The sequence below is a fragment of the Giraffa tippelskirchi genome, chromosome 10, assembly GCF_054371585.1.
Source record: "Giraffa tippelskirchi isolate mGirTip1 chromosome 10, T2T-mGirTip1v1.2.pri, whole genome shotgun sequence".
NCBI lineage: Eukaryota > Metazoa > Chordata > Mammalia > Artiodactyla > Giraffidae > Giraffa > Giraffa tippelskirchi.
The window spans coordinates 30500785-30515175 of NC_137284.1; the positions used below are offsets into that span (position 1 = coordinate 30500785).

At 48.7% G+C, this 14391-nt stretch overlaps 1 protein-coding gene across 1 annotated transcript in view; it reads right to left on the reverse strand.

Annotated features, from left to right (window-relative positions):
* The window catches only part of TENM4 (teneurin transmembrane protein 4), an 848025-nt gene that overhangs the window by 254469 nt on the left and 579165 nt on the right, over positions 1-14391 (reverse strand). The window contains exon 8 of the mRNA XM_081537618.1: positions 6298-6553. Within this exon, the coding sequence (XP_081393744.1) occupies positions 6298-6553 (256 nt within the window). The remainder of the gene's footprint in view (positions 1-6297; positions 6554-14391) is intronic.

The following is a 14391-nucleotide window of genomic DNA, read 5'->3' on the forward strand; positions in this document are numbered from 1 at the left end:
CTGGGATTCTCTAGGCAAGAACACTGGAGTGGGTTGTCATTTCCTTCTCCAATGCATGAAACTGAAAAGTGAAAGTGAAGTCGCTCAGTCGTGTCCGACTCTTGCGACCCCATGGACTACAGCCTACCAGCCTCCTCTGTCCATGGGATTTTCCAGGCAAGAGTACTGGAATGGGGTGCCATTGCCTTCTCCCCAAATGCAGAAGACAGGGCTTTGGGAGAGGAAGTGGCTGGGGAGCTGCAGTGGCCAGTGGTTCTTCTGGGACCGCCCCGTTCAACAGCCCGTCTTCTCACCATGAGCCCACTGTCCTGGACAATATTTCCACCCACAGGGCCCTGGGACAGCCTCCTATAGAGCAGGACAGACAGGGATCACACCCACACCCTGCAGTTGAGTCCCTCCCACAAGGTGCTCGGGGTGCAAGAAACTCAGCCAAAACCACTTAAAGTTAGTTACGGAGCTGGCATTTGAGTAGAAGGATGAACAAAGAAAAATGAACCAGGTCTTCCATGCCATTCCCATGATGTCCCTCTCGATTGGAAAGATGCTGACAACTACTCACCCTCACGTCTACCACTCCAGCCCCCGGGGCCCACAGGGTAAAGTGCTCCCTCCTGTTCATGGAACTCAAGGGTCACTGATCCCTATTTACTGTCATCTCCGCAGGGAAGCCCTGCAGCTCCTACTTCACCCAACTCTTAGCCCTCTCCCCCAAAATCCAAGTTCTCTCCTGGCCTTTGCACAACTTTCCCTCATCTCAATTCATTTCTCCCCTGAAATTCCACTCGTACATGCCCCAGGACTCTACCTTTAATAATCAGAAAGGCAGCACTGGACAGTGGTTAGGGGCAGAAACTCCGAGTAGGCTGGCTCGGGTATGGATCACGGCCCTGCCCTTCACTGGCTGTGGCTCCTTAGATACGTTTCTTAAGTTTTCTGTTCTTCAGACTCTTCGCTTCTTCAGTGAGGAGGGTAAGAGGACCAACAATCTGTGCAGAAGAGCTAAGATAGCAGTCCTGACGGCTATCCTTTGAAAGGCATGCTTATAAGGTTGGCCCTTGCCTGGTGTCTGGGAACTTAGGGTTCAGGCTGGTTCCCACCATCAACTGATAAGAGGGACTGACTCAACTATTTGCACAAACAACAGGGTTTATGCCGAACACCTGCCTTCCTTCTGGGAGTCTGGATTTTGGATACATGCCAGGCAGGAGGTGAGGTGCCCATGTGACCAGCCCTCAATAAAACCCTGGGCACTGAGTCTCTAATGAGCTTCCCTGGTTGGAAGCTCATTAGCGCACTTAGTATGGACTCTCTGAGTGTTTGTTATGGTTATTATTTGGGGCTTTCTAAGCAGGGGAGGGTGAGGTCACACCTTCCTCTCTGCTGGGAGGCTTCCCTGGTCAGAGCATTATGCAGACAGCCCTGCCTACATTCCTTCATTTATGGGTCTGCCTCCCTCGCTAAACCTTGTGTTTCCTGCATGAGAATGGCTGTGTCTTACACATGTCTGTGACCGAATCACCAAATGACAGAGTCCGTGGGGTTCTGTCAACTCCTCCCAATGCTCAGAAGCTGGCCTGGAGAACCAGGAGACACCGTGTGCCCTTCTGGGAAGCACGTCAGGGCTGGGCTGGAGACCAGGGGATGGCCTCCCATCCCTGGGGGTGGGCAAGGCTGTTCCCCCAACGGAGTGTGACCATGGAGTGGGCCCCAGGCTCCTAGACTAGGCCTGCGATCAGATGAGCTAGAGCTGAAGTCTGGCTGCCTTCTGCTCTGGCTTCCCCTTCATCCGACAGGAGCCCGTTGGGTTATTCACCAGGCAGGCCCTGTGAAATCAATTATACGTCTGATGCCACAGACTGTGAAAGAAGGGGATCAGGTTTTAGGGGACCCTCAACACGTGGTTCCCACCAGAATGGACCACAGACGCACCTGCGGGGCTTAAAGCAACATCGCAGCCCAGCTCTGGGGAGCACAGCTAGACCCCATCTCCTTCCTTCCTGGGGGCCTTGGTCACCCTGGGGGAGGGACAGGGAAAGGAACAGGTTAATCAAGGCCTTCCACTTCTCTGCCCTTCCGCTAGCCTCTTTTCTCCTGCCAGCATGCAAGAGAAACCCCTCCTGGTCACTCTACCAGCTGTTAGGGTATTTGCTCAGCTAGTTATTTTTGACCCTCAACCAAGACTCAGTATGACAATTAGGGACGGGCCTGTGGCTGTTTCTCTGGCATCGGGGAGGGAGGCCCACCTGCTGGTGGGGCTTGGCGAAGCTGTTCAGGATGGCTGTCTCAAACAGGCCGTCCTCTCTGGGGCTCCCTGGGCTGAGCTCAGTCTGCGTCTCCCCAGGCCCACCTCTCCTCCCTGCCTCTCCCTGGGGACTCCTGCTCTTCACCAGGCAGTCCCCCAGCACAGGTCCCCTGGGACGTCTCCCCCGTGCCCCACTCAGGCCTCAGATGAGTGTACGTATCCTTTACTTTACTCCATCATTCATTCACACCATTTCACTTATGTGTTAACATTTATCAAGCCCCCATCAGGCGGCAAGGCTGTGTTGTGTGCTGGGGGATCCTGAGGCAAGGCAGTTAAAACACATTTCCGGTGCTGATCTCTAGCTAGAGTCTGTTCTCTGGCACACAGTAGGCACTGCTGAATATTTCCTGGACAACAAATAACTACATGATAAGCCCTTGAGCATGCACATGTGCTAAGACCTATGCAGACGTTATTTTTGTAACTGCTCCAATATCTTGATGAGGCAGTACGGTAGATTCAAGGAAGATGAAAATTCTCAGCTCTTCTCACTTTGAGATATGAGTCTATTGTCTCTCCCTTGAAGCTGGCTGTCCCATGACTGCTCTGACCAACAGAATATGATGGAAGTGACACCATGCCAGTTCCAGGCCAAGCCATTAGGAGGATCAACGGCTTCACATCTCAGTGCAGCGGAGCCTTGAGCTGCCACGTGGAGACACCCTGAGACCATATGAGAAGGAGAGGGCACCCCCAACCTAAGCTCAGCTTCCCAGCGGTTTCCCCCAGGGTGTCAGGCACATGAGTGAAGCCATCTTGGATCCTTCAGACCAGCTCAGCCAACAGCCAAACACCACAACTGCCTCCCGTCTACCCCATGTGGAGCAGAGGACCAGCCCACCCGAGCTCTTCCTGAACTCTCAACTCATACTGTGAAGTACAATCAACTGGTGGTCTTTAAACCACTAAGTGTTGGGGTAGCTGGTTATGTAGCAATAGATCATCAGAACAGGAATTCACTAACACTTTCTCCCCTTTAGAGACGAAGATTTTCAAGGTCTAGGTCCACAGCTAGCGAGCACTGGGGCGGGGGTCTGATCGTAGGATGCATCTGACCTTTAAATCTGTGCTTTGAAAAACTCACTACAGTGAGTGGACCATCACTTGTGCCCTCAAAATGTCAGGGTCAAACTCACTTCTTCAAAGTAAAGAGAGAGAAAACTCACAATTTTCTCTCAACTCCTCTGGTGACCAGGACCTTAATACGTATTTTTAAATGACTTTTTCTTCACAGGGTTGATATGGGGAGCAGATACACATGGGAGAAAAAGGGAAACAGCTTTTATGGCATGTCTTTTATTGCCAGGCACTGTGCTGTGTGCTCATATATTAACTCCCAAGCTAAGAGATGTGACTTCTTATCCCAATTTGTAGATGGGGACATCAAGGTTCAAAGATGTTAAGGAATACCTCCCAGCCAGTAAGTGTTGAAGCCGAGGTAGGAGTCTACATCCATCTGATCTAAAGCCTGCATCCTTTCCACCTCATCAAGTTGGTCAGTTACCTGTGATCTGATCTCTCAGACTTGACATGGCTCCCTCTTAAACTCTACCTTGTTAGTTTTGTGCTGTTGACCAGCTGGTATTAAGATCCAGGATTCTGATTGTGTTATCCACTGCCCTAGGCACCTCTCCCAGTTTCAGGCTATTTTTAGATGCACAGAACTCTGCCGTCACAGAGGAAGGCTTCCTCAGACATTTCACCTGGGTCTTCAAGGACAAGCAGGACTTTGCTAGACCAAGAAGGAAGGAGGAGGGTGACTCTGGCAGAGAGTTGTGCAAAGAGTGTGTGCAAAGGCACAGGGGCATGGGAGGCCCAAGGTTTTGGTGAAATACTAATACATGTATGTGTATACTCGTATATACACACATACACTGAATATTAAATTTACAAGATTATGTTATATATGTGTATGGATTTAGATAAGCAACAAAATGTTACATAAACACAAGTGTATGCCAACATGTTAACAATGATTACTGTGTGGTGGTAGATATGGGTAACTTTCTTTTCTGGCTTATTTCTATTTCCTAACTGCTCTATAGAATACCAGTTGAATGATTAAGTGTTAAGAAGAGAGAAAACAAAGTTCCTGTGGTTTGAGCAGTAGAAGTGGGAGAACAGAGGGTCGACAGGTACGTGGGCACTGGCTGACCAGGCAAGAGAGTTACGCTGGGACCACCCTCACATCTCCAACCAGCCATCAGGAGACCAGCCCTGCTGCCGGTCCTCTTCTCTATCTTCCTACCCCTTGAAAAACTTGGAGAACCACCTACCTTGATGCTGTGTGAGAAACGTGAACATCTAAGCAGAGGGAGTGGCTGCCACATTCCGTTCAGAGAACGAGAACCATTGATTACTTGCTGGCTTCCTTTGATCATGTGCTGTCATTCAGTAAGCGCTTTGGGAATACTGGGGATCTAACTAAGCTACTCTGCCTGGGAAGGCACACAATTATCTGACTCTGTCCATGAAGAGAGCAAATGAAGCACACAGGGAAAAGTCACACATGATTTTAAAGGCTGTCAACAGACATATTAATTAAGAGACTGGGGAAGGGGTTGGGCCACACCTGTGAGAAATGTGCTTTAGAAAAAAAAATGACTATACAAGGGGTAAAATGATACAAAAGGATGCTGGTTTTCTCTCACTGGACCCACGAGTTCAACGTGGGAGTATCACAGCCATGTGCCAGGCAGAGTCAGATGGGTCCACTTCCCATGTGTGGATTAACTTCACTTCCTTAATTGTGACATGACTTTTGTCCTCTTCCCAGATAATGAACAGGAATTTGAGAGGCTAAAATCGCTGTTTCCCACTACTTTGAGAAATAGGGCAGAAGAGTAAGAGGTTCCAAACGTCCAGCCCGGGACACTTCATCTTCAGTTCAGAGCAAGTAGAGAAAGGCTACATCCCCCAAAGTCAAGAGCACGTATCTCAGAGTGGCAGGCTGACAGGTGCATCTAATTTTCATCTTTATCTCTTTCTGTGCTTTCCCCAGTGGGCTTTTATGGTTTTCATAATCTTAAAAGAATTATCTCCACATGAGAAAAATAGTGACATAGTAAAGGAAAGGAAGACAGCTAGGAACTGAGGCTGACTGAGATCCTTGAGCTGAAAGGAGCATCCTAGAGGCTGGGAGAAAGGAGAGGCAGAGTCCAGCCCAGCAGCAGGCGGTGGTGGTGCAGGGAGATGGTTCCATACCCAGGAGCTGGGGCACCTGGGTTCAGATCTCAGCTGTGCATGGACTATGATGGGACCCGAACTAGTCACCTATTCCTGAGTTTTAGCTTCCAAACCTGTCAGCTGGGATCACAATATTAATACCTACCTCATCAGGTTGTGAGGATTACTATTATATCACACAAACTCGAATACATCCATGTTAGGGCTTGTTAGGGCTTTGGGGATAGAGGGGCTAGGCCAACAGGGGAGAAAGAGAGGAGGGGAGATGGTCACTGAGCACCCACCTACCCACTGGCTGCTCCTGCCTGGTCCCCAGGTGGTCCCCATGGCACCAGGCAGATGCCACGCCAGGCAGAGGGGAACCAAACCATGGAAGGGAATGGCAGAGGTGTGGGCCCAAATCAGACCCTGGGAGCTTGCTCTCTGTCACATGCCAGCCCTGCTTACACACAGCAGCTCTCAGCTACTGTTACAACAGTGCTTTCCATCCAGCAGCAGCCCTGTGGTGTGGTAAAGGGAGGCACAGAGAGGGAGGCTGCTAGACCAAGCTCACACCTCCACTGAGCAGCAGGGTAGCCCTGAACCTCAGAGCTGCTTGATCCCCAAGCCCCAGCGCTCTCTCTCCCCTCCATCCTACAGCCCTTCTCTCTGGCAGCCAGAGAGTCAGATCCCTGAGACCCTGCTGCCCAGGACAGGCCAGGTGGTGGGCATACAGCACGGCCCCGCCAGGGCCCCAGAGCCCCAGGAATCTCAGCCTGGCCATCCCCTGTCCTCAGGGCCCCAGCCCACCCCATGCCCCGTACCTGGTCTCCAATGGGATGTTGCTGTTGAGTAGCCAGTTGTCCTGGGCGTGGGTCTGCTCCTGCGCGCCGCTGGCGGGGGGCTCTCCAGACAGCGAGTGGTCTGTGGGCGCTGGGCTGGGGTTGCTCCTCGGAGTGAAGTTGCCCCGGTTCAGGGAGCTAATGGAGGCCGCGTGGTGCTGGTTGGGGGTGTGGGCGTGCGAGAGCGGAGGCGGTGGTGTCCGGAGTCGAGGGTGGTTCTGCAGGCCGCCTGGGTGATCTAGGGCACAATCACGCACAGTCAGTGGGGCGGGGACGGCCCCACGGGACCACACGGGGGCCACGCAGGAGCAGCCAGGCCAGCCGTGAAAAGTGCAAGTCGCTCAGTCGTGTCCAACTCTGCGACCCCATGGACTGTAGCCTGCCAGGCTCCTCCATCCATGGGATTCTCCAGGCAAGAATACTGGAGTGGGTTGCCATGCCCTCCTCCAGGCGACCTTCCCAACCCAGGGACAGAATCCAGGTCTCCCACATTGCAGGCAGATTCTTTACTGTTTGAGCTATCCAGCGAACCCCACGCCAGCCATGGGTACTGGCCAACTGGGCACAATCATGCAGTCAGTAAACAGATGCTTGGCAGGCATTTATTGAGTATCTGCTACTCTAGGTGCTGGGGAGCAGACAAAAGTCCTGTCCTCACTGAGCTTACATCTAAGTAAGAGAGACAGACAAAAAGGATAAAAAAAAAAAAGGCCAGGTAGTACCATCGACTAAATAGACATGAATTTAAGCAAATTCTGGGAGACAGTGAAGGACAGGGATGCCTGGCGTGCTGCAGTCCATGGGGTCGCAAACAGTCAGACATGACTTAGTGACTAAACAACAGCAACAACACATGTCACTAACTTCATACTGTTTCTTTGATACTTTTAGAGTACGGCCAGAACCCATAGCTTCAACATCACCTGGGAATTTGCTAAAAATGAAAACTTCTAGGGTCCTGACCCAGAGTTACTGAACCATGAATCTTTGAGTGGGGCCAAGAAATCTGATCTTACAAACCCTCCAGGTGATTCTGAGGCATGACAAGATTTGGGGATCACTAATTATATATAAGATTACACAGCAAATGAAACAAATGAGGTAAACAAATCATATACATACTTACCTATATATGAAAGTGAAAGTGTTAGTTACTCAGTCATGTCCAACTTTTTGTGACCCCATGGACTGTAGCCCACCAGGCTCCTCTGTCCATGGAATTCTCCAGGTAAGAATACTGGAGTGGGTTGCCATTCCCTTCTCCAGGAGATCTTCCCAACCCAGGGATCAAACCTGTGTTTCCTGCATTGCACACAGACTCTTCACCGTCTGAGCCACCAGGGAAGCCCATATATACATATATATTCACCATCGCTGTAAACTATATATATATATATATATGTATATATATATATATATATATATATATATAAATGATATACATAGTTTGGGCTTCCCTGGTAGCTCAGCTGGTAAAGAATCCTCCTGCAATGCAGGAGACCCTGGTTCAGTTCCTGGGTTGGGAAGACCCCCTAGAGCAGGGATAGGCTTTCCACTCCAATATTCTTGGGCTTCCCTGATGACTCAGACGGTAAAGAACTCGTCTGCAGTGTGGGAGACCTGTGTTCAGTCCCTGGGTTGGGAAGATCCCCTGGAGGAGGGCATGGCAACCCACTCGAGTATTCTTGCCTGGAGAATCCCCATAGACAGAGGAGCCTGGCGGGCTATAGTCCATGGGGTTGAAAAGAGTCAGACACGACTGAATGACTAAGCACAGCACAGCAAATATATGTTTACACATGTAGTTTACCAAGATGGTGATAACTCTGAGAACGCACAAAGCCAGGAAGGAGGCTGTGGCCTGTGTGTGTCAGGGCAGAGGTGAAACTTCAGATCAGATGGCCAGTGACCTTCAGTAAAGGGAACGAGCCATATTGGTGTCTGGGGCGGGGCATGGGATGGTGGGGGTGGCGGTTAAAAAGCACCACTAACACTTCTGGAGCACTTACTATGTGCCAGGCACTATTCTGAGCCTACTTGTGTTAATTCAGCTAATCCTCACAACCCACTACAAAGCAGATATTGCTTGCATTTCATTTTACAGATGAGGCAATTAAGATAAAATTATTTATATATATTCATATAAATTTTTATTTATATATAAATATTTATGTTTTATTTACTCCTTCCAAGTACTTAGAGTACCATCTTAAGTACCATCCACTAAGCTATGCTCACAGGAAGCCTGAGCTTTGGAAGCTAAGGATATTATGAGGGTGAAGAAGGTTAGGAAACTGGGTTCTATTCTAGATTTTGCCACTTATTAATCACATAACCATTGTGTGGACTGCACGTTTAGATCCCTCCAAAATTCCCTGGTGGCTCAGCGAGTAAAGAACCCACCTGCAATGTGGGAGACCTGGGTTTGATCCCTGGGTTGGGAACATCCCTTGGAGAAGGGAACAGCTACCCACTCCAGTATTCTGCCCTGGAGAATTCCATGACTATTTCATGGGTTCGCAAAGAGTTGGACATGACTGAGTGACTTTCACTTTCAAAATTCATATGTGGAACCCCTAACCCCAAATCGATGGTATCTGTAGGTGGGGTTCTTGGGAGGTATCGAGGTTGAGATAAAGATACAAGGGTGGAGTCCTCATGACGAGATTAGTGCCCTTAGAAAAAGAGCCCAGAGAGCTAGTACTCTCTCTCTGCACCACGTGGAGATATGGCAAGAAGGTGGCCATCCTCAAAACAGGAGGAGGCCTCTCAACAGACACTGAATCTGTCTGCACCTTGATCTTGGACTTCTCAGACTCTGGAACTATGAGAAATAAATGTTTGTGGTCTAAGTTACCCTGTCTATGGTACTTTGTTTTAGCAGTCCAAGCTGACTAAGACAGAAATTGGTAACCAAAAGTGTGTTGATGCTGGAACAAATATCTAAAAAAATATGAAAGTATCTTTGGAACTCGGTAATGCATAGAGTCTGCAAGAGTTTTGAGGTGCATGCTAAAAAAATAAGACTATGTTGCTGTGGAGGGACTGTTAGATGTGATTCTGGAGAGAGCTCAGGAAAAAAAAAAAGAGATGTGTAGAGAAAGCATCCATATTCTTAGAGAATACAAAAACACATATGTACAGAATGTTGATAGAAATAGTGGACATTAAAGGCAATTCTAATGAGGCCTCGGAAATGAGGAAGACCATGTTACTGGAACACTAGAGAAAAGGTGACCCTTGCTACATGGTGGCAAAGAATTTGGCTGACTTATGCTCACGTTCCAGTGTTTTGTGGAAGGTAGAAGTTGTGAGCCAAAAAAATTAGATATTTCACTGAGAAGATCCTGAAGCCAAGTGTTGAAGAAGAGGCTTGGCTCCTCCTGGCAGCTTAGAGTAAAATGGGAGAACAGAGAAATGAAGAAAGAACTGTTAAGGAAAAAGATTTGAAAAATTCTCAGCCTGCCCATATTGCAAAAAAAGAGAACGAACATATAGAAGAGAATACTATGGGTGGGGCTGATGGAAGATTTGGTAAGATGTATATGGGTATGAACCATGGACCTAGTCAGCCACCCCAGAAGGAACACTGCCAATCTGAGTCAACAGCAATGGAGACAGAATGAAGGACAGCTATCAAACTTAGATTATACAGAATAGGACAATAAAGTTATTTGGCTTCAAATGTGTGCTATTCTTCAAGAAGAGGGAAGACTGGCCCTGAAGGTGATTCAGAGGTCATCAGGGCTACTGCCTCAGTTTCAAAAGGCCTAAGGCTTTTTTATGGCTGAGTGATATTCCACTGGATGTATGTACCAAGTCCTCATGATCATGGAATCTCCCCTGCCAAGTAAGTATATGCACCACATCTTCATCCATGCCTCTGACAATGGACATTTAGGTTGTTTCTGTGTCTTGGCTATTGTAAATAGTGCTGCAGTGAACACTGGGATGCACATAGCTTTTCAAATTATGGTTTTCTCCAGGTATATGCCCAGGAGTGGAACTGCTGAATCATATGGTAGTTCTATGCTAATTTTTTTTAAGGAAACTCCATGCTGTTCTTCATGAAGTTTGTACCAGTTTACGTTTGGGACTGACATATATACATATGTAAAATATATAACCGATAAGTACCTACTGTTTAGCACAGGGAACTCTACTCAATACTCTGTAATGACCTACATGGGAAAGAGTGGATATATGTACATGTATAACTGACTCACTTTGCTGTACACCTGAGACTAACACAACATTGTAAATCAGCTATACTCCAACAAAAATGTTTTTAAAAAGAGAAAGATCGAAGACTAAGATAACCATGGACGTGTCACATAACCTCTTTGCACCTCAGTTTTCTCAATCGTAAAATGGGGAAAGAGTTTAGTAAGGGAACTGCAAAGTCACAGTGATATCAAATGAGACAGTCAACGGGAAGGAAATATACCTGAAGTTCACAGTTTACAAGGTATTCCACTTCATTTGTTCCTCTTGAGAATGCTGTATCTCACTTAGGGGACTGAGAGTTCGTGAATATAGGATCCTAAACCTGGGTGGGTATGATATTGCAAAGGCTGTGCTTTTCCTTGGCTCGGGAGACAGCTTCCTGGAAACCATCACAATCAAGTGTGAGGCACTATCAGTGATACGACTATTCTTAGCAGAAGATGCTCTCTGCTTTTTAGGTAACCCAGTCCTTTATGCCAATGAGTTACAAAGAAAATCTGGTGGGAGTGAGGCTGGGTAGTAACACAAGGGAAGAGAAACAGAAACCCATCTGAGCAGATCAGGATTCCTTCCTACGAGCTGCCCTTTCCAGGATAAAGCCCTCATAGGTCTACCAGTCTCTTCAGAATTTGATCCACACCTGTCTTTCCAGCTTCATCTGTCATCAGCTCCCTCCCCATACCCTCCAAACTGGTCACACCTCTGTCTCAGAGGCCAAGAGCTCTGCTGGGGCCACATGGTGGCTAACATTTCAACTCCAGTGAAGATGGTCTCCAGGAAGGCCACAGAACATGAATGGTACCCTCTGAAGATGTGCCACGCTGTGGTCCTGGTCTGACAGAGATGCCCCTTGATGGGAAGGGAGAGATCCTGGGAGCCAGTAGAACAAGCAGAGTGTCCCACTCAGAGAAAACATGGCCTTGGACCAGGGAGAAAGCGAGAATGTGTATGTGTGTGTGTGTGTGTGTGTGTGTGCATGTGTGCACGTGGGCTCATGTGTCTGACTCTTTGAGACCCCATGGACTGTAGTCTACCAGGCTCTTTTGTTCATGAAATTTTCCAGGCAAGAATACTGGAGTGGGTTGCCATTTCCTACTCCAGGGGATCTCCTTGACTCAGGGGTTGAACTGGGCCTCCTGCATTGCAGGCAGATTCTTTACTATCTTAGCTACCAGAGAAGCTGGAAAGTGAGAATATGAAGGTTCATTTGTTTTGGTCACCTGTTTTCAGGCAGCACTTTAATGGAGACATTTGGAGCCTGGAAGAGAAGCTAGCAGGAGAAGCAGCCTCCTGGGCTACTTGAGTGTCCCTCCCTATCCTCAGCCTCCCAGTTCACAGCACTACTGTGCAGTGGTAATCAGGAGGCCAGCAGAGAAGGCTGACCTGGTCCTTGCCCCATCCCGTCATTAGCAGTCAGTTTTCCCTTGGCATTTCACCTAATGGATATTAATAGTTGCTGCCATGTATTTGAGTACACACTGTGTGTCCTTTCACCACCTTAACTTTCCTAATGTTCATGACAGCCCCTAGAGGGCAGTTTCATTATCATTCCCATTTTACAGAAGAGGAAGCTGAGGCTTCCAAAACTGAGTGGTCCTTATTAACCCATAGTCGGTATTCTGTCTACCAAACCATGGTGCCTTTGCATATAACATAGATACCTGCCTCACCATTTCAGTCTGTAACCAAAGGCAGGAAAAAAACCCTCAGTGAAGAGAGAGCAAGTGTACAATGTCTGGGACAGGACAGGCTGCCCTGGAAGCCTAGAGACCCCAGTTTTGTGACTAAGTAGAATGTTGGGCTCTGGCTTGATAACTGCTTGGACTTACTGCCAAGAGTCCTGAAATGATGAGCTTTCACGTGTCGGCTTCTAAAAGGAAATTCTCCTGTGGGGGTGAGGAATTTTCTGGTCCAAACCCACTCTATTTTTTGTAGCTCGGCTCAACTGCCACCTCTTCTAGAAAGTCTTCCTTGATCTACCCTCCCCAAAGTTCCCTTTTCCTCCACTGAATGCCAGCAGCAGGTAGCCTGGACAGCGCACCTTTTCCTTATCTCCCAGAGCATGCCTACTTATGTCTCTACCTTTCTTCCTCTAGTGGGTATAAAAGTCCCTGTTCGCTCTGGGTTGTTGTTGATCACAGCTCCTATAAACAAACAGATGCTCAATAGAGGTTTATTGAGCGCATGGCTTGTGTGAGTGGCCTGGATAGTCTATCCAGAGGGATAAGGGCAGTGTGAAACTTATATATAGGCCAAAACTGACAGCAGACCACCTGGGTTCTCTAGACTGTGGCGCAAGCCAGTCCTTGACTTTCTTGCCTGGAGTCAGAGTCCCAGAGGCTTCGGCTGGGCGCTCTGTTTCCCTTTGGTTCTGAGAACACTAGGAAAGGGGATTCTGATGTCTCTCAGGTTTCCTATAGAAAGGCTTTGTGCTTGGGGCTTGGCAGTGGATATACACTCAGAGACATGAACTTCCCAAGGAGCAAACGTTTTCTCTGATCTGAACGGAGACCGGTCTGAGTGGCTCCCATGTCCAGGAAGGAAGACAGAGGGGGAGAGCCTGCAGACAGGCCTTCTTTGCTTCCCTGATCCTCCCCATTTACACTCTCATTTTTAGAGGGAACTCAGAACCCATTCACTCACTCAGCGTGTACTGAATCCTCTTTCGGTGGCAGGACTGGTAAGCCGGCTGCTGGGAACACAACAGTGAATGAGACAGAGATGGCCTAAGAGGAGAACTCTTCCCTGGTTCCTACTCACTGCGGGGACGCCCTCTGATAACCCATGTCACCTTCCTGCTCCTTGGTCTACGCACTGTGAAGGATGTACACCTCCTTGCATCACCCCCTTCTGGAGGATGCCCATTGTTCAAGTGTCAAATGCACAGAGAGCCCTTAGCTGCGCCCGGAGGGCAAGGCCCGTGTTCCACTCACTCCTATCCCCGGTAAATATTTGTGGAATGTGGGAACCGGGAGGGGACAGCCAAGCAGCTGGGTGGACCTTTGGCTACCCGGGGGTAAGCACTGATGCATTTGCAGGGCTGTGCTGTAACCCCGGTTTACACCCTCTCCTCGCAGATCCAGCCATCGTGTATCTGTCCGAACCAACCCAGATATGAGTCACTTTTACTGTTACACTGCACGCCTCTGTCGGGAAAGGCCACTTGTCTATCTGAGTTTTGCAAGTCTGAATTTCCGGGAAGGTTTTTTTGCTTCCTGTGAGTTTTCACATATATTTACAGTTGCTGGTTCCCTCTGACACCTTAGACGTCTTTCATTTTATATGCACAAAATTCCTGAACACCGGAGCCTCTGAGCTGCAACTCCCTGAACTGAGATCATAGTGAGGCTTCTTCAGGGCCCCGGGCAGAGCAGTAGGTGACAGGAGGAGACGAGGCTTTGATGTCAGGCAGCCCTGGGCTCAGGGTTTGGCTCCCCCATGGGTAAGCTGTGTGACCTTGATCAAGATACCTAACTTCACTGGAGTTTCACATGTGCTCTCCCCACCTCTGCCATCTCTTCGGTCATTGGACCTCTACACATGCATCACCCAATGCCTAGAATACCCTTTAGACATAGGGCACATGTCACATGTCGTGAACCCTTCCCGACCCTGACAGGCTGGCAGCCCGCTCTGTGTTCCCTGGCGCTCCATCAGGGCCGCGGTGTAAGCTTAACAAGGATTCGAGGAGCAGACACTTGTGGGCCGCTCACCATGTGACAGACTTCAACACAGGCACTTCCCCTGTGTCCACGCGCTCCATGTATGCGGTCCCACTTTTTGTATCAATTAAATGGAGATAATGCCCATCTTATAGGGCAATGATGAGAAGTAAATGAGATCATGCAT